Source organism: Elgaria multicarinata, chromosome 15 (genome assembly GCF_023053635.1).
Source record: "Elgaria multicarinata webbii isolate HBS135686 ecotype San Diego chromosome 15, rElgMul1.1.pri, whole genome shotgun sequence".
NCBI lineage: Eukaryota > Metazoa > Chordata > Lepidosauria > Squamata > Anguidae > Elgaria > Elgaria multicarinata.
The window spans coordinates 32947729-32972185 of record NC_086185.1 but is presented as its reverse complement, the minus strand read 5'-3'; the positions used below and the strand labels follow the sequence as shown (position 1 = coordinate 32972185).

At 45.1% G+C, this 24457-nt stretch overlaps 1 protein-coding gene across 1 annotated transcript in view; it reads right to left on the bottom strand.

The window, feature by feature from the left end:
• MSN (moesin) overlaps positions 1-14452 on the bottom strand; it is a 68441-nt gene extending 53989 nt beyond the window's left edge. Inside the window, exon 1 of the mRNA XM_063141669.1 lies at positions 14357-14452. Coding sequence (XP_062997739.1) covers positions 14357-14368 — 12 coding nt within the window. The 5' untranslated portion in view covers positions 14369-14452. The remainder of the gene's footprint in view (positions 1-14356) is intronic.
• Positions 14453-24457: the final 10005 nt, after the last annotated feature.

Sequence of the window (24457 nt, the reverse complement as noted above, 5' to 3'; positions counted from 1 at the left end):
GGATAAAATAATACAATCCCAATTAGACGAATCCTAGCAGAGCTGCCTTGGGACATCGTTCGACCCAGCCAAAACTCAGCCGCCTTTCTGTGAAAAGAGCGTATTTAAAGGTATCCATTTGGGCAAACTCAGTTTTCCGGTAACATCATATTGTTCAGTGAAAAGTGAATTCTTAATACCCAGAAGTCAGCAAATGCCACACTTTAAAGCAGATGGCACCAAGCTGTTTGGTAAAGCCTTTCTAGATCTTGCAAAGCAGTGACCCTGGCTCCAGCCTGGCACCAGTAGCGCATCACCCTGCTCCCATGTAAGGGATGGGAAGGACAACCTCACTTACAGGTGTAGGGCTGTCTCTTATGGGGGTACTCACCCAATGAAGCTCAAATTGCTTCAGTCCTTAGTGGGATTTTTTGGAGTACATATGCATAAGAACAGACTCCAAAGCTTCACACAGTGCAACATACCTGTTGCTGCCCTAGCAGCAACCATCCAGAAGAACCACCACATGAACAATGGCTGCATTCAGTTCAATCTACTTGCACATAAGAGCACACAGTCAGTCTTTCCAGCCAACAAGACAGCCAACCTCAGTGAGGTCATGCAGGAGTATCCCTGTGTATGTTACTTGGCTATATTCCCCCACAATTCCTTGTAGTCTTAAGGTGCGCCAGAACATAGTTGCCTTTGCAGTTTTCCAAGGTGCCTCCTCTTTCTCCGTCACCAACAATTCTCTGGAAGCCTCAGAAGCAACTAACTATAGAATTGCTTCTTGGAGAAGAGACACCCAGCCAGGGGCACTCCAGAAAAATGAGACAAGAGGACTCCAGCCCAATATTTATTAACAAGCAGTTTAGATAGTTGCACAAGCTGCTACAAATGGTAAAAGATTATGGGAGTTGGAGTCCAAAACTTCCAGGTGGGGGCCACAATCTGTCCACCACTGCTCTAGGGTTCAAAGCATTTCGTTTGCTTGGAATGCTCTTTCAGAGCAACTACGTACCATGAGTTCCATTGTAGATTTTAAAACGCATTTGAAAACTCATTTGTTTTCAATAGCTTTTGGTATTTTAGCTTGATTTACTGTTCTTATTACTATGATTTTTCTCTTATTTCTGCTTTGTGAACCCCTTTCCCCCCTTCATATGTTTTAATGTGATTTTAGGTTGTAAGCCTCTAGGCAGGGTATCGCTGTTTTATTTGTATATTTTGTACAGCACCAAGTACATCATTGGTGCTATATATATAAATAAATAAATAAATAATAGTAAAGCAGAGTCTTTCACCTCATCTAGTAACTCAATGTGTAGCCAAAGGTGGGGGGAGTCTCCTTCTTGTCTTCTCCCCTCATGAGATTTCCCTCTCCCCCGTGAACACTCCTGGGACTATAATTTATTCATTTATTTATTTAGAATATTTATATGCCGCTCCCCAATGAAAAATTTTGGAGCAGTATACAAGATAAAATGAAAATAAAAACAGAATAAAACACTTAAAACAAATTTTAAAAGAAGCAAATACAGAGATTCAAGGCTGCATATTAAGGGAAGGCTTCCTGGAATAGAGATGTTTTCAGGAGGCGCCGAAGGAAGTACAAGGTTGGCACCTGCCTGATCTCCAGAGGCAGGGAATTCCACAGGAGAGAGGCCACCACACTGAAGGCTCTTCCCCTGGTGGATTCCAATCGGAGGATGGATCTATGTGGAACCACCAGGAGCAGGCCCTCGGATGACCTCAGTGACCAGGCAGATTGGTAGGGGAGAAGGCGCTCTCTCAGATATCCTGGTCCCAAGTTGTTTAGGGCTTTGTACACAAGTACAAGAACCTTAAACCTGGCTCGGTAGCAAATAGGCAGCCAGTGCAGTTCCCTCGTTACATGCTGGAAAGAGGCAGCTCCAGACAACAGCTGAGCTGCAGTATTCTGCACTAGCTCCAGCTTCTGGAGCAGCTTCAAGGGCAGCCTCACATAGCGCACATTGCAGTAATCCAATCTTGAGGTTACCAATGCCTGTACCACCGTGGCCGAGCCATCCCTGTCCAGGAAAGGCTGTAGTTGGTGAACCAACCGAAGCTGGTAAAAGGCACTCCGAGCCGTGGTGGCTACTTGAGCCTCCAATAACAGAAATGGGTCTAAGAGTACCCCCAAACTATGAACCTGATCTTTCAGAGGCAGTGCAACCCCATCCAGAACAGGCAATGAGCCTGTCTCCCGGACTCGGGAACCACTCACCCACAGGGCTTCCGTCTTGCCAGGATTCAGTCTCAGTTTACTGGCCCTCATCTAGCCCATTACTGAGTCTAGGCACTGGTCCAGGACCTGCACAGCCTCACCTGATTCAGTTGTCACAGGGAGAAAGAGCTGCGTGTCATCAGTGTATTGATGGCATTTAGCTCCAAATCCCCTAATGACCGCTCCCAATGGCTTCATATAGATGTTAAATAACATTGGGGACAAGATGGTGCCCTGCGGCACTCCATAGCTCAATTGCCAAGGGGCCGAGGACCGGTCACCCAATGCTGCTTTCTGAAAACAACCCCGTAGATAGGACCAGAGCCACTGTAACACAGTGCCACCGATGCCCATCCCACGGAGTCAATCCAGGCGGATACCATGGTCGATGGTATCAAAAGCTGGTATCAAAAGATGGTATCGTGCTCTTCGCTCCTCTGATGCCATGTTTCTCGCCTGCCCAAGGGCCTCTACTTCCCTTGCTCGGCTTCGTCCATTTTCGTCTGCTGCCCCTTACGCCTGGAACGCTCTTCCAGAACATTTGAGAACTACAAGTTCAACCACAGCTTTTAAAGCACAACTAAAAACTTTTCTTTTTCCTAAAGCTTTTAAAACTTGATGTTGTGCAGACTTCTACTGTTACTTTCTACTGTTAGTTTTTCCCTACCCAGTGCCAGCTTACCCTACCCTGTACCTGTTTGCATTCTCTTCCCCTCCTTATTGTTTTACTATGATTTTATTAGATTGTAAGCCTATGCGGCAGGGTCTTGCTATTTACTGTTTTACTCTGTACAGCACCATGTACATTGATGGTGCTATATAAATAAATAATAATAATAATAATAATAATAATAATAATAATAATAATAATAAAAGCTGATGAGAGATCGAGCAGGATTAACAGGGTTGCATTCCTCCTGTCCCTCTCTCGATAAAGGTCATCCATCAGGGTAACCAAGGCTGATTCAGTCCTGTAACCAGATCGGAACCCAGACTGGAATGGGTCTAGATAATCAGTATCCTCCAAGAGTGCCTGCAGTTGCTCCGCCACAACCCTCTCAAGTACCTTTCCTAAAAAAGCGGTGTTTGCGACTGGGCAGTAGTTGTCTAATACCATCGGGTCCAGGGTGGGCTTCTTCAGGAGTGGTCGCACGACTGCCTCCTTAAGGACAGCAGGGGCCACCCCTTCCCGGAGTGAGGCATTTATCACCCCCTGGACCCACCCAGTCAGACCCCCTCGGCTTGCTTTTATAAGCCAGGAGGGACAGGGATCGAGAGGGCAAGTGGTTGGTCGCATTGCTGCAAGCACCTTGCCCACATCATCAGGCCGCAATAACTGGAACTGATCCCACAAAATTGGGCAGATGGTGGCATAATGCCATTTTTTGTTGCGGCTCCCCCTTGTCATTCTCTGACAGTCTCATGTCTATCAGTAAAAGGAGAGTCACCAAAAAAGCTCAGTAACTTCCAGGACCTACGGAATGCCAAGAATTTCAGATTAGAGGGAGGGGCAGAGAAGATAAATTGTCCTGCTTGAGAGGTGGGAATAAGAATAAGGGTTGGGTGGATGCATGTCCTGAGGTCAGAGAATTCCTCTTCCCATGACTTTATGATCATTGTCAAGAGGCTGTAGCTCAGTTGTGCAGCATCTGCTTTGCATGCGGAAGGCCCCAAATTTGATCGGTCACAGCACTGGAAAAACTCCTGCCTGAAAACCTGGGGAAGCCGTTGCTGCCAGTCAGTGTCAACAATACTGGGTGGGATCGACCAAGGGTCTGACTCCATAGAAGGCAACTTCATATGTTCCTAAATTGCTTCTAAGTCACAAAGTCAAGTCACTCAATATAGGCAACCCAAGGTTGCAGGATCCACACCTTTAGCATTGCAAGTCTGACCCGCTCCATTCCTTCAATAGAGTGGGAGGGAGGAAGCTCCCTCCTTGCCTGAACAGGGAGAAAAGAGGCTGTGCTTGCATTTGAGGGGGAAGAAGCCTTCAACCCACACATTGCTGCCTATGGAAATAAAGCCATCGACAAAGGGTTCTCTCTCCCAGTGCAGCAGAGATTTTTTGGGAAAAGATGCTTGACCATATCCCTTGTTTCGAAGCATCCATTTGGTTAAAGATTCAACTATGCAAATGTGCACACAATTAGTCCTATTGACCTTAGTGAGTCTTACCTGCTCCATCTGGGCTGTGTCTCCTCTAATGATTTGAAAGCGTCCACAGAGAAGCATCTTACACCTGAAAGCAGCAGCTGGTTGCTGAAATGGCAGTAGAAATACACTGCACCACTTCAGCTAGCCAAAGGGTCAACTTGGAGGTGATCTTTTAGACTGTTGTTTTTATGTTTTTAAATTTTGTATACTTTTAACATTTACTGTTTTTAACTTTTGTAAACCACCCAGAGAGCTTCAGCTATGGGGCGGTATATAAATGTAACAAACAAACAAACAAATCTTTGCCACATCTTTGAACCCGTGACTGGAATTATCCTCTCATTGCTTTTTTTAAAAAATAGCAGCCATGGGAGGACAAAGAATCGAAATCAGGACTATGACGTTGGAGGGGAGGGTTGCTTGTTAACCCCTTCCCTGCTATCACACATGTAACTGGACACCATGATAGCTTCCAAATAGATCCTTAGTCATGCCAATTTTGAAGCAAATCAGATCATCCCCTGATTTTTAGGAAATTTGTAAAGTTTCCCCCATTTACAAAACTGCATTTGTCTCCGTCATTTTTCAAGATACACATATGTAACTGGACACCATGATAGCTTCCACATAGGACTTTATGTATTCCAACTTTGAACCAAATTGGATCATGCCCTGATTTTTAGAGATTTTTTAATAAAAGAGCATCTGAGGACAATATTAGCACTTGAAGTACTAATATTGACTTGAGATGCACTTTCATTATCTCCTTCCAATACACATTTTATTTCTGATGGATATTGTGGTTGAGGTTTAACTTTAGAAAATCGCTAAAAATCAGGGCTTGATCCAATTTGCTTCAAAGTCGGCATGCATAAGGTCCTATGGGGAAGCTATCATGGTGCCCAGTCACATGCCTTTAACTGTAAAAATGATGGAGATTAATGCAGTTTTGTAAATGGGGGAAATGCTGAAATCTTTAAAAATCCCCTAAAAATCAGGGGATGATCCAATTTGCTTCAATGTCAGGTTACATAAGGTCCTATGTGGAAGCTATCATGGTACCCAGTTACATGTGTGTATCTTGAAAAATGATGGAGATGAATGCATTTTTGTAAATCGGGGGATCATTGAGAGTTAAAGATTTCAAAATTCCCTAAACATCAGGGCTTGATCCAATTTGGTTCAAAGTTGGCATGCATAAGGTCCTATATAGAAGCTATCATGGTGCCCAGTTACATGTGTTTATCTTAAAAAATGACAGAGATAAACACAGTTTTGTAAATGGGGGGACTTTTAAAAATTCCTAAAAATCAGGGGATGATCTGATTTGCTTCAAAATTGGCAAGATGAAGGATCTATTTAGAATCTATCATGGTGCCTATTTTCATGTGTATATGTGCTTGGGAAAGGGTCCAAATCGATCCAAATCAGTCCAAAGCTATTCGGACCTCCCCTAACTGCTTCAGATCGATTCAGACCTCCCCCGACCTGCTTCAGATTCGGAGGTCTGAATCACCCCGATCTGCTTTGGATTTGGAATTCAGATCCGAAGCAGTGCACAGCCCTATTAGGAAGTTAGTTAAGTAGCTATCATACACAATTTGAAGACTTTTAATGCCAAAAAGCCCTTTGTGTTAAGTCAGAAGAAGAAACAAACACACAAGTTATGCTTTTGGCAACATCCTCTGAGGAGAGATCATGAGGAACAGCTAGTACTTAAGATCCATCAGAGTTATAGGGCCAGAGTGGAGGGGCCATTCAAATAATGCTCTTAATTGCTAGTGATCATTTATAAACAAAAATTTAAAGTGTTTTCTTTTCTTAGTAGGACAAAACACTAGGTTTTTCTTCATAAAAAGATCATTAGTTCTATTTGCAGATGAGTTTTCATATTGCATATGCAAGGAAATTCATAAATAAAATCTATTAAGGGGAAGATGGATGAAGAGAGCTATTTCGGTTCTCAAAGCTTTCATGGTTCTTAGCATTTCATGCTTTCAAATTGCTTCACATGCATTCTCAATAATCCCTATAACAACCCTGCAAATTAGGCTAGTATCCCCTCCCTAATTTATACCCAGCTTAATGATCTATATATTCCTGCAGTATCTAACATTAAAACTCAACTAAACAAGAGATGACTTAAAAGCTTATTACTTCTTTCTAAAAAGTTTAATGGACTGGCCTTGGCAGGTCTGCATACAGTACAGGGGGACGTGTTGCAAAAGATTGAGAGAAAAGTGGCTCGCTTTTCAATAGTTCATGGTTGAGGCCAAATTTAGAGCCCCAAGTTCACAGCTCACATGCTTAACTTTTACAAGCTCACCACACCAGCTCAATTTTGTAGTGTGCTGAACAGCATCTGTGTCCCCTAGGACTTATACTGAAGTGTCAGTGAGATTTTCGTTACCATTGTGTACATGGCACATTTCACTGAGATCTGTGTGCAGGCCACAATCAACCACAGATAGACATGTTTACATTTCAATGGACAGTCATGCTGAATTATGGCCCTAATACACACACTCACAGACCTATATTAAAGTTCCCAACATACATAGACACAGGATACATGTTGGCTCAGAATGGGGATGACCAGGGGTCTGGAAACAAAGCCCTATGAGTAGAGACTGAAAGAGGTCAGCATGTTTAGCTTTGAGAAGAGAAGGCTGAGGGGAGACATGACAGCCCTCTTCAAGTCCTTGAAAGGTTGCTACACAGAGGAGGGCCAGGATCTCTTCTCTATCATCCCAGAGTGCAGGACGTGGACTAATGGGCTCATGTTACAGGAAGCCAGATTCCAGCTGGACATCAGGAAAACTTCCTGACTGTTAGAGCAGTATGACAATGGAACCAATGACCTAGAGAGGTGGTGGGCTCTCCCACACTAGAGGCTTTCAAGAGGCAACTGGACAGCCATCTGTCAAAGATGCTTTAAGGTGGATTCCTGCAGTGAGCAAAGGGTTGAACTCGATAGCCTTAGAAGCCCCTTCTAACTCTTCTATTCTATGCTTCTATGCAGTTGGCCATACAGCCTGGGAACTATGGGTTTTGCAGCCCAACGCATCCTGAGGGCACCAGGTTGGGGAGGGCTGATATAATCAGTATGCACAAACAGCTTATCTCCAGGAGGCAGCCCATCTCTGGATATCAAATGCTGAAGCAAGGGCGAGTGTTTTCTTTACGCACTGCTTGCAAGCTTCACAGAAGGTCCTGACTTGTCACTATCGGAAGCAAAATGCTGAACTAAAGAGACCGTTTTTCTGATCCATCAGGACTGCACTTATTGGTTGTGGTTTTAATAGAAGATTCACATTTTATTTTTATTTTATTTATTGCATTTGTATACTGTCCAACAGCTGAAGCTCATGAGCATCTTCAACTCTGTGAACAGGACTCAAGCTCTGGATAAAATAAGGGCACAGAAGGACTTTCCATTTTATTGGCGATTTTAAATTTGATGCATTACAAGAGCCTTCTTCCCCCATAAAACTGGGCTTTAGTGAGCAATAAAGAACATTTTTCTGCCATGAGCAATATCAAAGTTGATTTAATGCAAAAGAAGATTGCTAGTTGTCAAACGTAATCCAAAGGACTAACCATGGCTTTTGGTGACAGGTCAGCCAATCAGGTTTTCAATTTCTTTTGACATTAGTGACTAAGAAGTTAGGTTTCCCCCATTCCAGCAAACTGAAAACCTCATGCCAGCAACTGTTTCCTGTACAATATCCCTGCCCTCATAACATTCCCTACTCTTTCTGCTAGTAACTGCCCATCCAAACACACACATTTGCTTTCTAAACCATGAAGAGGCCTCTTGAGTACACAAGCAACTTCATAAGCACCTGCATTTCTATGCTTGCAAATTCCAATGGGAATGGTCCATCACAGAAGAAAAATGCCCCACGAGCATCCAAAGAAGGCTAAAGTGTAGAGACATCAAGCAATGCACACACATGTGTAAGCCAACTCAAACAGCATGCACATTAACCATAAGCCAACAGTGTACTATGCAATTCCCATAATTCCTGACCATTGGCCATGCTGGTTTGGGATTATGATTTGGGGGAGGGTTCAACCCTTACAGGTGACCTAGAAATGATTTTAGATACATAGGAGTTCAACATCTGGAGGGCCACGGGTTTCTCACCCCTGGTGTAAACCATAGCCAGGGTACAGCACAGTCCACCTGGTTCCTGCTGCTTGCCAGAAGTCTTGATGATAACATTGTACTAGGTGAACCACCAATGCTGTTCTTGCATTCTTTAGCAAGAGTATACTCAGGATTCTCCTAAAACATAATAATCTCTCCTTAATTGTAAAGACACACAGAGTAGGCATTCTTATTTTGTAACTTTAACTGCAAATTGGTGGATCACAGGAAATATCGTAAAAACAAAAGCTGACTGATATCAGCCCAGCCTCCCCAGATGTAAACAATATCCATAGTCATTACATGTAATAGCAAGTTTGGGAAATAATGTCTATGTCCCAGCTGCCAGCATCAATTTCAAGTTCTCTGCACTCTGAGGACTTTGTCAAACCTTATCAAGCAACCCACTTTACTACAGCTACATGTTTGCTATATATATGGTTGGTCACCATGCCACATTATTATTATCTGAACACAAACTGAAGTGCAATGTCTTTAGGCAATCCCCACCTCCAGAAGGGGAAATCTAGGTAGCAAGTGACTATTTTTATTTATTTATTTATTTATTTATTTATTACATTTCTATACCGCCCAATAGCCGGAGCTCTCTGGGCGGTTCACAAAACTCAGCCCCAAAGATTGAATATATAAGGGTGCAAACTTATTTATTAAAAACATTTATATCTTATGCACATTTAGACAGAAAAAAAACCTGGGGAATGCTGGGAGTTGTAGGACTTTTCTTCTGTCTAAGTGTGCAATTTTATGTATCTATGAGGATCTGAATCCACCTCCAACTGATATTTACTTGATTTATGATCCATCTTTCTACTAAAAAAAGGCACTCAAGGTGGCTTACAAAAACAACTTAAAATAAATTTAAACAATAAAACACAATAAAATACAATAAAAATGTAACCTGGACAGAATAAAAACAGCAGCTACACCAAAAGATCCACTTACAGTCCAGAGGCCTTCTTGAATAAAGCCGTCTCTGCTTGCCAGCAGAAGGACAGGGGGGAGGGAGGTGAGCCTACCTTGGGAGGGAATTTCACAGCCTGGGAGTGGCCTCCAAAAAGGCAGATACTACAAAACTGCAAATAGCAATGGGCATATCTTTCAAGTCCATTTCCAGGGTGTTCCTCCTTTTCCCACCTCCAATCCATTCTGTGCCAGTTCCAAGTGGATGTGGGGTTTTTATTGTGGCAAAATACATATGCATATTTATGAAATGTGTGCATTTTGTGCATAATTTTCAATTTGTGCACAATTTTTGTAAGCACCCATTAATGTGTTCTTTACATACTTTTTAAATGTGTGTATTTTCCTGGTCTGCAGAACCTAATTCTGGGATGGGGGAGAAACAGATTTCTAGACACAAATTGTGTCCAGCCTGTGTCTGTTTCTCCAATCCATTTCCAGGTGTTGTGTATCGGAGAAATACACACACACAGAGAGAGAGAGAGAGAGAGAGAGAGAGAGAACAGAAATTCAACAGAACAGATTTCTCACACATCCCTGTATGCACATATACAAAATTATTTGCTAAGCTGCCACTACAATTGGTGGTCAAAGCAGATGACTGCAAGTACCAGGCTGGACAAAGGAGAGTTACAGTAAGATGTTCCTTTGAAGTGACCGGGAAAGACACCTCATTACAACACTGCTCTTCTTAGCTGCTGGATATCAAGAGAGTAGCCAAAGCACCAATAACTCCTGCAGTATGTTCCTAGCTACAAGTCATAACATTATTGAGCGCTAAGAAAGCATGTTGGAAAAATGACCCACTGTTGCAGAATGAAGTAGCCTTTTTCTTGCAAAAATGGCAAGAGTTTTACTTAAGGTGAGGGAAGGAATAGTTGTATGTCCACCTCATTTAAAAGGTTATCCCATTCAAGTATCAAATAGCAGCCCCTTTAAAGAACCCATTGTACAATCAAGGCAACAACAAATGAAAGAATCAAACAGATCTTTGCCAGCAGTCAGGTGGGACTAACAATAAACTCATTATTTTAAAGGGATTTGCATTGCAACCCCCCACCTCCACACTACTACTACTAAAAGAAAAGAATGTAGCATTCTGTAGCATTTTGCTATAAATGTAGCAAAACTAACTATATTATGATCTCGAACTCTAGTTTTCTAATTGGAAACTAAGGAGCAAAACTTCAAAGCCAAAGTGGTTTCTTTTTGCCTCCCTCCACCCTCTTTTTATAAAGAGGCCCTTCTCTCAGAAAAACTTCCTTTCTTTTTCAGAAGTCAGTCAAGTATAGACTTGACAAACTCAACCTTTTTAGCACATAAGCCTTCCTTAGCCAAGAAATACTTTTCGGCCAAGCTGAGACAAGGCTCTGTAGCAACTCAGAGCTGAACTATGAATTACAAGAAAATAAGCTCTGAGGGCACAACACAAGACTTTATCCGCAAAGCCTATTTTACTGCTTGTTACCAAGATACATCTTATGGCTCTCATTCAAGCTAATTTCATTTGTCGTCCCTGGAGAATTTCTGAAATTCCATTCAGAAGGACACACACATTATGCATGCAAGATACATCCTTTAAGGCCAGGCTTCTCCTATAATAGTGAAGTTGGTGCCTCGTGGGTGGAACTCCAGCAGCATGACCTCAGGCACCCAGCCCTCAGCCTCCTGGGCGTGGAGAAGGGCCGTTAAGCAGCAGGCTGCTTTCATCCCCTCAGCCTGAGGGCCTCATGGCTGCAGCCCCAAACAGGCGCAGTGGGGTAGTTGGCACTGCTGCAAGCCTGACACTGCTCCCGTTGTAGGACTCCAGCTACACCACATTAATGTCTGGGGATGGCAGGAAATCTAAACAGAAGTGTTTAAGTTCTAGCGCTCCTGTTTGGGGCTCAATGAAGTCTTGAAATAGAAAATACTTTGTTACAGGTCCCCAAAAAGCAATGCCTGTTACTTATGACAGCTGATTTTGGGGTGCAGCATGCCTCTGGGAAAAGGCCACCCGGTTTGTGTCCTCCTTTGAAGTTCCCTACTATTGGAAACAAGGTGCTGCGCTGCACGGGGCATGGTCTGGTCCAGCAAGGCAATTCTTTGTGTTTCAGGACAGAAGACGGCTCAGTGGCAGGAGGGTGGTCCCAAGCTCAATTCCAGACTTCTCTATTTTAACAAATAATCAGGTAGTAGGTGATGTTTAAGACCTCTGTCCATATGATACTGGACTCTGCACAAGGCAGATTCCCGTGTCTTTTATGTTTAATGAAGTCACGAAGAGCCAGAAACGACTGAACGAATAAACAACAACAAGAGAACTCAAGCAAGCCATTGCCAGGCACCATCAAGGGCCCCAGCAGAACCAGGCGCTTGCTGGCAGTTAAGAGAGGGAAGTTGCACAACTGCATCAGGCAGCCACCTCCACCATGAGCAGCCGGTTTCATTGGTTCACATCGACCAGTAAGCCAGAATTCCCCTTTCCTTTAGAGTAGCTGCCACCAGGGGAGGGGGATGGACCTGGATTCGGGTTACTCATGGGGGAAGTGGGATTAGCTATCCCCGGTGCTATTCTTCTGCTGAAAATCCCACACAAAGCTGGCATACCAGGGGGAATAGCAGAAAAACAGGAAAATGACATAGGAAAGGGTTAAAAAAAAACACCTCCCCACCATCACCATGCCATGGTCTTGATCTGGTGTGCGCAGCCCACTCACTCCTTCTTGGCTCCTCTCACTAGGTACTAAATTAGCCGGAAATAGAAAGTCTGTCGCAGGACTGGGGGATATGTGGCCCTCCAGATGTTGGTGGACTGCAACTTCCATCAGCCCGACATAGCATAACCAATAGTAAAGAATTATGGGAGCTGCAGTACAACAACATTTGGAGGACTACACATTTCCCATCCCTGGCTTATTGTGACATCTGAATCCAGGATCCTGTTTTCTTGTGCCTGTTAAATTGTCAACATTGGCTCATGAATCCTGGCTTATTTGGGAGCAACAGACCAGGATCCTGGGTTTGAGTGTCAAAGAAAGCTTTCTGTTTTGTTTCTATCCTAGGTCTATTGTGTTGTGCAAATGTGTCCATTATTTCCTCACCAGCAGCCCCCAGGAGGTTACAAGAGGAACCTACTACGAAGTGAGACCATCTACACCCAAGGAACGGTGGCTCCCTGGGGCTTCAGACTTCCTTATTCTACCTCAGCTGGAGATGCTGGTGTTGAGACTGGGGCCTTTGCCCTGTAAACCAGGTGGTCTACGACCGAGGTGCCACGTACTAACTGCAGTTCCCCGCATATGCCATTAATGTGAACGAATGCGCTCGGGTGCGTTTCCTGGATGCACACAAAGTGAGATGCACCCATCCTTTCAGTTTAACCTTGTCTCAAATTAAGGATTCCAACCTGGCTCCGGACTAACTGAGTGTTGCTCAATAACCAAAGGTATCTAGGCAGTTCACAAAACAAAGCTTAAAAGAGCCCAAAACAAAAACCTGGTAATTCATCATTTTAAAAAAAAAAGTTTTTAAAAGCAGGTGAATAGAGGCTAAGTAGTGCAAAGATCTCAAAAGCCCTAATACATGCTTTCAAAAATAATATTAACGAATGAATGAATCGTCCTGGAGCCCAATGCTGGGCCACAACGCCCTCCGCTTCCCTCCCCGCCCCAGCGGCACACTGCTTAGCCATTGCTAAGGCCGACGCGGGCGAAGGTTTGCCTAAGGCGGGGCGGCCCCGTCTCACGGCGACGCGGCGGCGGGAGCCTCTCCACGTGCGCGCAGGCAGAAGCGGAGTCCGAGGGCAAAACCCAACATTCAGCCTACGAACAGACGGAACTTAGGCCCCATTCATTTCAATGAGTCCATGCTAAATAGGCGTTACCCCTGGCATTTGGACACACTGCGGCCTGACCAACGGACGGACGGACGGGCCGGCCTCCGGGGACTCCCTCCCACCGGCCAAGTCAACGGCAGCCACTTATCCCTACGGGCGAGTCCGAGGGCCGCAGTTCGCGCGCCGTCCAGCCCCCGCCCGATGGCCACCGCTTGGCCCGCCTCCCCACAGCTGAGGGCCCCGCCGAGCCCTGGGGCAATGATAACAACCCCACTGCCTGCAGCAGCAGTCGCAGCCGGCGGGCGGGCGGGAGAACAGAAGCCATCCCAAGGCCCGACGAGGGGCGTGGGCGGAAGCTTCGGGCGCGTTGCCGGGGTTGGGGGAAGCTGTCTGGGGCGGAGGCCGCTCGCGGGCGTCGCTTTTCCGGACGGGGGTACGGCGGCTCCCTCCCTCCGTGCCTTGAAGCGCCGCTTGCTTCGCCCGCCTATCCGCCGACAGCCAAAGCGCTCAGCTGGACCCGGTCGCCTCTCGCCTCGCAGAGCCGCCTCGACCTCCCCGCTATGAATGTCGCCCATTCACGGGGAAGGAGGTGGACGCGGCGGCGGCGACGGCAGCAGGAGCTCCGGGCGCCTCTGGCAAGGCGAGCCGGCTGGCGAGGGCGTCTCCGAGACTCGCCAAGGCCAGAGAGACGAGCGAAGGGCCCGGGCTGCAGCCCGCCCCTGGCGCAGAAAGGCAGCCCCCGGCGGCGGCGGCGCCAGCCCGTCCTGCCCGCCTCCCACCATCGGCGCCCGGCAAGCTGGACCCTGGCAGGGAACGACCGGGTGGCGGCTCCAGCCTACGGAAACGCAGGGAGCGGGGGAATAAGCCCCCCCTCGCCGGCAAGAGAGCACCGGGGGGCGGGGGTTCCTCCGCAAGCGGCGGGAGCGTCCCCGACACCGGGCGACCGCAGCGCACAGGCAGGCAGCCGGGCGGGATGCGGCGTGGCCTGGGCAAAGGGCTCCGGCCTCCCGGCCCCACGTACCGTTTTCGGCATCTTGCAATCGGGCGGGCTTCCTCTGCGGCTCTCGTGGGGCAGCTGCTGTTCCTCCTGGGCGCCGCAAGTAACTAGTCCGCCTCCCCTGGTACGCAAAGCGCGCCGCCTTTATTCGGGGCAGGCGCTGCTGAGCCCCCGCCCTCCGTCCCCCCTCTCCACCTTCCTCGGTCCTCGGGTTGGGCCTTGTGGGCGGCCGCTCCCTGAACCCCCTCAGGGGCTTCCCCGACTCGGCCTCCGAAGAGGGGCCCTGCCCCCTAATCCCCCACCCCCACCGCTGCTCCCCGCGGTGGCTTATCTCGCCCCTCGCCCGCTCTGGCCTCCTCTCTTCTCGCCTCACTTCGCCCTCTATCGCCTCCGCCCCGCTCCCCCAGGAGAGACTAACGGGGCGCGGGGGGAGGCGAGAGGCGTTTCACTGCGCTCGCTGGAGTTTGGGGCCTTGGAGTGGGACCGATGGATAGGAAAGCAAAGGATCAATCTGCGGAACGCGCCGCCACAAGGGGCATTGGACCAATTCCTGGAAGTCAAGTGGCTGAATAGGTCAAATCGCTTGGTCAATGGATCCTCCTCCATGTTCAGAAACAATTTTATCAGTTTTTGCTGAGTAGGTGTGTCGTCGGCCCCCAGTAGATCTCCAGATGTTTTGGACTTCCAACTCCTAGCATTCCTGATGGTGGGCCATGTTAGCAGGGGCTCCTGGGATTTGAAGCCCAAAGCATCTGGCACTCTAGTCTGCTCATCTTTTCTGAAGGCAACCGGTGCTGGACCAAATGAACCCTCTGTCTGGCCAGGGGTACTTCTACCTTTGCCAATTACTGTGGAAACGCCTCCTTTTGTCCATGTTTTATGGGGTATCTACGTCAGCCTGGGTTGGACTACAACTCCCATAATTCCCCCAGGTTGGGGAAGGCTGTTCTACATGGTCTTGTCATCAAATCCTCTTCCTGAACTTTCCCTGTGATTTTTCAATCATTTTTCAAGCCACAAAAGATCCAACCTTTTGGTAAAAGATAGAACAGTATGTAGACATTACATTTATATCCCACTTGTCTTCCAGGGAATTTAAGGAGGCAGCTTTATATTCAACATAGGTGAGGCTGAGAGAGTAAATCTGGCCCATGATCACCCAGGGCTGAGTGGCGATTTGAACCTGGATCTTCCCAGTCTCAAGTCCAATATCCGGTTTACTGCTAGATATTGAGTGATATGGTTTTGACATGTGCTGTGGACACATCAGGCAAGTGTGCCCTATCACAGCCTCCCTCAGCTAGTGGCGCTCCACGTTATGGCCACACTGCTATGTTTCAGCTCACTTTTACCATTGCCATTCTGGATTGTGCCATTTTATCAGCATGTTCATTTTTGTTTCCATCAGTTCTTTCACTTGAATGACTTTTTTTTTTGCTTTATAAATGTAGCATTTTTTCTGCAATAGCCATTAAATGAAAAAAGAAAAGATTTTTTTTAGCATACATTTTTAAATGATTTTTTTAAATGTGCCATTCCAGTCAGCACTATTTCAGAAGTGTGGTTTTTTTAGGTCTTTTAGTTCTTTTCTTTTCTTTCTTTTTAACTGTAGCCTGTTTTTGGTTTAATTTTTTTAAATATTTGCACAATAGCACCTATATTGGAAAAGCACAAACTTAAAAAATATTTAATTGCAAGGGGCCTTTATGTTGTTCCTTTAGTTTCTGAATAATGGTGATTGGAGAGGAGACAAATCCTACAGCTCAAACAACAGAGATGTCCCTTTATTTACTGCAGTGTTGATGATTTTTGTTTTAAATTCAGTTCTCCCTCTCCATATGATCCCAGGTAGCAAAATCCAAGTCATGTACGGTACCTTAGGTTACAGCAGGATAGATTTGTAATTATTGTTTGAATAAAAGTAAGGGGGGCTATTTACATGGGAGAAGGTCCCATTGAACTCAATAGGACTTATGTTTGAGAAGACAAACGGTACAGTTTTATGTGCCAAGTTATATATAATGCATTGTACATTCTTAAAGTAGTAAAGCAAGATTAGAACCACTAAGAAAATAAAGTACGGCATATATTTAAATTTCCCCAATATTTCCATTTATTTCTGTGGGAGGTAGTACTAATTTTCCAGGGCTTCAGTAATTCCAGAAATTGTACTTCTTTAGTTGAGGCACTGAAACTTCAGGAGAGTGCCGGACAGGGGTGTGTGGTTGCTCCCCACAGCTTTCTGGCAATTCACCCAACCAAGCTCTTGAGTTTATCCTCTTTATTAAGATCAGGGCAGTATTCTTCTGTAGTATTCACTGATCCTTCAGCAATGATGCCATGAAGTCCTTTGCATATAATGGCATTATGTAATAATGTGAAACTGCAACAATTTTCATAACAGATCTGTAACATTTAGTAAAGCAAACTATATAAATTGGGGCCATCAGAGACTGAGGGCTTCTCCACATTTAGCAAAAAAACCACAGCTTCGCCTTTCAGAGGCTTCGCCGGTTTAATGATCGGCACATACACATGCTCCCCACCCTATTTTTGCCAGTTCCTTCCTATATGTTTCAATTATACCACCAGCAGATGGCTATTTATTTAATTTATTTATTTCATTTTTATACTGCCCAATAGCCGAAGCTCTCTGGGCGGTTCACATGTTTTGACAACATCATGTAAAGGACCTGCAAACTTCCATGAATCATGAGCATGCATAAATCATTCGTGTGGAGAAGCTCTGAGATTGATGCTCCCAGACAAGGATTTTATTGTGCCTCATTCCTGGAATGGTGTAACAGGTCCAGACAACGATGTCTTCAATTTTTAATCCTCCTGTATGCTTTCTCTCCTTAATGGTTTTTTTTTTGTTTGTTTGTTTTTGTGGTAAGAAAGACAAAAGAGTTGCACAATGTATTTTGATTGGTAGTGCTAGGAGCCATCCATTTGGAAGCATTCCTGAGTTTCCCCACCCTACCTGTGAATGTCATCACTGGGGATCACATATAAAATTGACCTGGTTCAGATGACATGACAGCCCACCATGGGTTAATTAACTGCTGAGGCATGTGCTGTCTGCCATTATGAATATGTAAAACCTGTCTGGGAGCTGATGTGGTTTGTTATGTCATCCAAACTGGGTGGTGGTAGTGGTGTTATTTGAGAGTTTGTTTATTTATTTATTTATTACATTTCTATACCGCCCAATAGCCAGAGCTCTCTGGGCGGTTCACAAAAAATAAAAACATTCAAAGTATAAAACAACAGTATAAAACCATAATATAAAATACAATATAAAAGCTCAACCAGATAAAAACAGCAGCAATGCAAAATTACAAATTTAAAACACAGAGTTAAAATTTATTTATAGACTGTTAAAATGCTGGGAAAATAAAAAGATCTTCACCTGGTGTCTGAAGGCATATAATGTAGGTGCCAAGCGAACCTCCTTAGGGAGCTCATTCCACAGCCGGGGTGCCACAGCAGAGAAGGCCCTCCTCCTGGTAGCCACCTGCCTCACTTCCTTTGGCAGGGGTTCGAGGAGAAGGACCCCTGAGGATGACCTTAGGGTACGGGCAGGTACATATGAGAGGAGGTGTTCCTTCAGATAGCCTGGCCCCAAGCTGTTTAGGGCTTTAAATGTTAATACCAGCACTTTGAATCGGGCCCGGACCTAGACTGGTAGCCAATGAAGCTGGAAAAGGACTGACATGATGTGGTCTCGTTGGCCAGTCCCTGTTAGTAAACGAGCTGCCCTGTTTTGTACCAGTTGAAGTTTTGGACTGTTTTCAAAGCAGCCCCACGTATAACGCATTGCAGTAATCCAAACGAGAGGTTATCAGAGCATGGATAACTGTAGCTAGGCTATCTCCGTCCAGATAAGGGTGCAGTTGGTATATCAGCCTAAGCTGATAAAAGATGGTCTTTGCCACTGAGTTCACCTGTGCCTCAAGTAACAGTTCTGGATCCAAGAGCACCCCCAGACTATGGACCCAATCTTTAGGGAGAATGCAACCCCATCCAGGACAGGGCAAACATCACCTCGCCGGACAGATGAACCACCCGCTAACAATACCTCCGTCTTGTCTGGATTGAGTCTCAGTTTGTTAGTTAAACAACCCTTGCATAACCCATGGTCTTTTTGGCAGCCTGGCCCACACAACAGCTTCTTGCATGTAAGTTAACCCATGATGGGCTGTCATGTTGTGTCAACTGTCCCATACTCTCTGCACTATGCAGCTTATGCAATGAGTTCTGATACAGCCTGGGGAATTATATGCCTGATGTGTGTGTGGGGAGGACAAATGTAATTTAGTTAGATATTAAATACTTCTATCCCCACCTTTCCATCCATAATGGAACCCTCAAAGCAACTAACCTCACCAGAAAACAGGCTTACTGCCTGAGATACTGGAAGTAGCACATAACCATAAGGGCTAGTAGCCACTAATAGCCTTTTCAGGAGTTTATCCACCTTCTTTTAAAGCCATCCATATTGGTGCCATCGCCAGTGGTAGTGAATTCCATAATTTAACTATGCACCCTGTGAAGACGTACTTCCTCTTATTTGTCCTGAATCTCCCACCAATCAGCTTCATGGTATCACTTCATGAGAAAGCGAGAAAAGAAAAAACACCTGAAGAAATTGTTAGCAGTAATTCTGAGGTATTGCTAACAAAATGAAAGCTGATTTGGATAAATGGTCAAGGGGAAATTTATCATGGTCGGATCATATTCTCACAGTAAAAAATAATGTTTTGGCTAATATCTAACCCCCCACCAAAAAAACAACAACAACCCTGTGTATTCTTTTAAGTATCCCAGCAAATACTATTAAAATTATTACCTCTGTCAAAAATTTCAAGAATTATATTTAAGGTTATCTAGAAAAAAAGTCTTAAGGATGAAAATGTGGCAGTTCCCAATATGAATATTGCCAAGCAGCTGCCCGAATTCCTTCATTGACCATGCTGGCGACCTCTTGAACTTGGTGCTACCTTTCCTAACCTGTGGAATACATTCTTGCTGAGCTTCTACTATTGTGGTTTTTAGTGACCTCCAAGCATTTTGGAGAGATGTAACCCACTTGACTTCCCTGTTAAACTCCCTTTTCACCAGTTCCCTCATTTTAGAGAAGTTTCCTCTTTTGAAGTCAAATGTGACTGTGTTGGACTTCCTGGGCAGTTTCCCACTTGCTTCAAACTGGTTTAATAACGTCTTGCACTAGGTCCTGGGTGGTACCATTTAGGATAAAATCCAGGGTCCCCTCCCCTCTGGGAAGTTCCATGACCAACTGTTCTAAGGCATAGACATTTAGAGAGTATCAAGAAATTTAACCTCTTTGTTGTGACTGGAACATGCATTTATCTAGTCAATGTGAGGGTATTTGAACCCACCCCTAATTACAACACTTCCTCATTTGGAGGCCTCCCATATTTCATTCTTTGTCTCAAGATCACCCTTAGCATTCTAGCCAGGCAAACGATAGCATGTCCCAAGTACCGAACTATTTTTTGGAGCCTGGTATTGTCACAGTGATTCTGTGAAACAGCCTATCCCTTTTAAGGTTTCTAGTTGCTTGACACTATGCCCTCCTTCATGTGCACACCCTTCCCTGTCCTTCGTATAGAGTTTACATCCAGAGATAGCTGCATCCAGCTGGTTCTCTCCATTCCATCAGGTTTCCATTATGCCCAGTATATATCTACATTCTCCCTTAAAACCAAACACTCAAATTCTCCTCTCTTGGTTTGGAGGCATCTTACCATAGAAACACCTGTACATGGCGTCCCTCTCTAGATGTCTCTGGCATGTGCATTTTCCACTATGGCCCTTAGGCTTCTATGACTGGTAATCATATTTCATTATATTCTCATGCCCTATGACCTCCCCTCCCCCATTGGAACAATTTGAAAACATTTTCACCTTCAAACGTTAGGGATGATTCAACCTGAACTGGATGCACTCCAGCTCCTGTCAGCTTCACTCCAGATTCAGTTTCAAAGCTGCCCAGCCACTTTTTAATTTATTTTTATTTTATTTAAAACATTTCTTGGACGCCTTTCAGGGCAAATGCTCTCACAAGGTGGCTTGCAACAATAAAATACATAAATGTATTTTGATGTTAAGTGCCAGTAATCTGGTGCCATTCTGGTTCAAGTGGATCTCATCCTTCTTATACAAGACCAGCTTGTCCCAAAATGTTCCCCAGTGCTGAACAAATCCAGATTTACTGTGTTATCTGTACAGCACCATGTACATTGATGGTGCTATATAAATAATAATAATAATAATAATAATAATAATAATAATAATAATAATAGATCCCTCCTCCCTACACCATCCATCTCATCCATGCATGTCTACAGTTCCCCATGTCACTGGTGCCAAGATCTCCTATGTCCACTGATTCTGGCCCAGTGCTATCTGCGAAGCTATCTAGATGGTGTATGACATCTGAAAACTTCACAGTGGGCAGGGAGGGTGTGTAAATCATGTGATCTATATGGCCAGCCATCACAACCCCAGCTGTTTACATCTGTAATGGAAATATCCACAGAATTAGGGTTCCATCCACCTGCACATATGCCATGCTCTGTCACCAATGCCCTTCTGCATTCTGCATAGGGGGAAAAGCCCATCTGTAGAGGAAATAATAAATGAACACAAATCAGACATCAGAAATGGCAACATTAAAAAAAAAACACAGCAGGGGTGGGGACCACATTTCAGCCTCCCACGTGCTCTATCACCAATGTTAAAGTGGCCATTGTGGAGTAAAAACAAAACTTAAAAGGGAGAGTAGAAGAAGATGCCACTGAATTGACATTCATCAAAAAGTTTGATTCTATCTCCTGTGGCTTGAATCAAAATAACATCGTTTTTAAAAAATCATGGTGCATGTGTTAATTAGTTTACCCAGTGCTCAGATTTTTGTGTTAACAGCAACAACAGTTTTCTGGATGGCCATTATTAGTAATCACTGTCTGTACTTACTGCATTTCATTTCCCTCTGACCTCACTGTCCCCAAACCACGTGGACATATACTTGCAGATCAGGTTAACACTCAGTGCCTCTGACGAAGTGGACTTTAATCTACAGAAGCTTTCCGCATAATACATGAATTAGCCTTTAAAATGCCACAAATCTCTGGGTTCTTCTAGATGAGGGGCTTTTATTGTACAATCACCATGCCTCAGACAGAGTATTTTACTAGGGGAGAGGGAGAGGGACCAGATTGCAAAATCTTCCACTTCTGCCTCCCCCCACCCCGTGTTTTCCAATCACTGCTTCCATCCTTTTTGTTACTCCTCAAAAAGAAAAGCCATCAGGAGGAAAAGGCAGGAGCTGTCTGCCAAGAAGCCCCCTTTGTTTCTGTCATCTGGAAGCAGAGGGATGATCATAATTGCCCACTGCTGGGAGCCTCCGACCCATGGAGGTATATCCTTGGCCCAGGCCACCAGCTTGCCTGCAAAGGAATAGGCCCCATTGTGATTCCCCTCCCTCCAGACTCTCATTGTCCCTGCCAGCAGAAAACCTGTTACTGGTCTGGGGGGACACCACTGTCAGGTCCCTGAAGCCCAGAGGGCACCCTCTCTGCCTATCTCAGCTTCTCTGGGTCAGCTCCCTTGGCCTCAAGGGACCAAATTTGCTCCTTGAGATCTAGTGGCTCATTGCACAGAGCATGCACATGCACACATATACATGCACACACAGAACAGGTGGGTGTACAAGTGACACTCTGTGCAATACACTGACTGCTGTCTTCCTGGCTTCATAACAGTTTTTGTTGTTGTTCTTGTTTATTTACTCAGAAAACTGGAATTTGTAAGATCAAAAACTGGGTAGATTGCCCTGGCCTCCTCAGCCCGTTGCTAAGCTCCTGTGGGTGCTTAACTTTCAGGAGCTGCTGCAGCCAGTTAGATTAGGAAGTTGTCCTTTAAAAATGAGGGTGTGTGAATCAATTGTGGGGCTGCACCAGATTCCAGTGAGTGGAAATTTAAAGGGGGATTTTGGTCAATTTATCCCCCCCCCCCCCGAAAAGTGATTTTCATCAAACGAGTGGACAATTAATGGTGATTAAAGGAAGGATGTGGGCAGTTCGAGCTCAAGTGGGGATGACAGCATTTGACTCACTAGACGCTGGTCTCAGCACTTTTCTAAACTTACAAGGTTTTAAAACCTGAAACAAAAATGGCACTTTTAAGATGAACTCTTACACTTTAGCTGATGAGCTGCTCTCCATGTATTTCATATTCATTTAACATTGGATACTGTAAAGGACAAGGGGTCTGACCTGGGTTTTGCTTTAATTCCATGTTGCTTTTTGTGTCTGCCAGAATGTGCACATTATTATGACCTGAGCTTTGCTGTCCCAGGCTCGGGTAGGAGGGAAGGAGCTGGGTGTACCTGCCAAGGTCATTTTTGCCTGGCATTTCCAACTCCCCCTGTATCACCTGGGGATTATCAGAAATGCTTAGAAGTCAACTCGCTTCAGCTGTGGGAAAGAATGTGGGCCTCGCTCCTGTTGGGAGGGATCGCCAGGAGCCCAGGAAGGGCATCGGTTGGTTGGTGTGGATCATGGGGCCAGGTGGCTGAAATAGGATAAAAGTGTTTAGTGACAGAAGGCCTCTATCTTCTTTGCTGGAGGACATGTGTGTCAAGAGAAGATCAGGTCCAAGCAGTCGGGGGGGACTGCATTAGACTTTTCTTATGTTTTAAGTGTTGGGGTATTGTGGACAAGGTCAGCTGCGGCTGGGTGGTGGAATGACTGATGGTTTTGTTGGGGTAATTGCTAGCTTTCTTCCCTCAGCTTCATTTCTCGCTCCTTTTTCCTCACTCCCTTCCCCAACCTTCCCTCTTCCCTTTTGCTTAGCTTTTACTGACCAAGGCCCTACATGTTAGTCTTAGTGGTGTTAGTAAATTTGCTTTGGTCCCTAATGTGTGTTTGTGCTTTATTCTTGGAACATCTGGCTCATCCTGGTTGTGGACAGGACTAGGGAGGTGGGTTGCCTGGGAGTCTAGGACGTTTGGTCCAGGAGCCTACCTTGGAGGGATGTCAGGTGGACCCTGACTTCCATTACAGATATAGGTTTAAAGTAATTGTCATTAGCATTTTGTTTGCTTTGATTTCCCTCCAGACTCACAGTTTATTACTTTTTTCTGCACACTCAAGTGTGTGTGCGTGTGTTTATGCAAACTGAGAATAACACTTTGTGCATCTAATCAAGTAGATTCTAATCCATAAAAGCTTCTCCCATAATAAATTTGTGCCACAAGATTGTTGTTTGAACCAGGGACTCCCAGTACAGGGGTGACTATCTTAGCAACTCTTCATTGTTTCTGCTATACTAGTGCCTGCCTATGTTCCTTTCGGTAATAGCCAAAAAGAGGGCAGTAGGCAATGAAATCCCACTACCTCCTGCTGCTGGATGCACAAGGAAGGAATTCCTCCAGGCCAGCTCTGTTTGCTGTGTTCCTTCTGTACATGTGAGATCAAGCACGTTGTAGGGTGGATTCCACAGGAGCTTGCAGACTGTGTGCTGCAGTTATCTGTAAACTGCAAAGCGAACCCTGAGCTTGCTTTTGGCTGGCTTGCTAAGGCCTCCTTTGAAAGACATGCCTGAGTACCCAAACAATTGACTTTAAAGTCTTTGAAAACAGATGCATTTATATTTTGTTAAGGATCTTCCAGAACTGATGGGAAATTGCAGCTCACCCTTAGCCATTAAATATAAAAAAGTTAAGCAGCTTAATTGTAGCTACCTTTGAAGGAGAGAAAAAATAGGTGAAAGGTTTGCAATGCGTTTCAATGCTGAAGTTAAAGAAGTTAGCCCAAGCCCTGCTGGGGAGAGGGGGGAATGGGGCAGAAGGAGTTCCAGGAAAAAAGGGGGGTAAATTAAATGGGCAATATTATAGCTAATAGTCACCTGTATTGTTCTTCCAGGTTTTCTTTTCTTGGTAATTAATTGCATGTGTGACAATACTCACCTTTCTGTCCCTTAGGTATGCCTGGCTTTATATGTCTAGCGAGTGCAGAATATTTGACTGAGTGGGCGTGGCTAGTGATGCTGTGAGAAAGGGGGAGGGAGGAGTATAAATAGGTTGGCTGAGGGGAT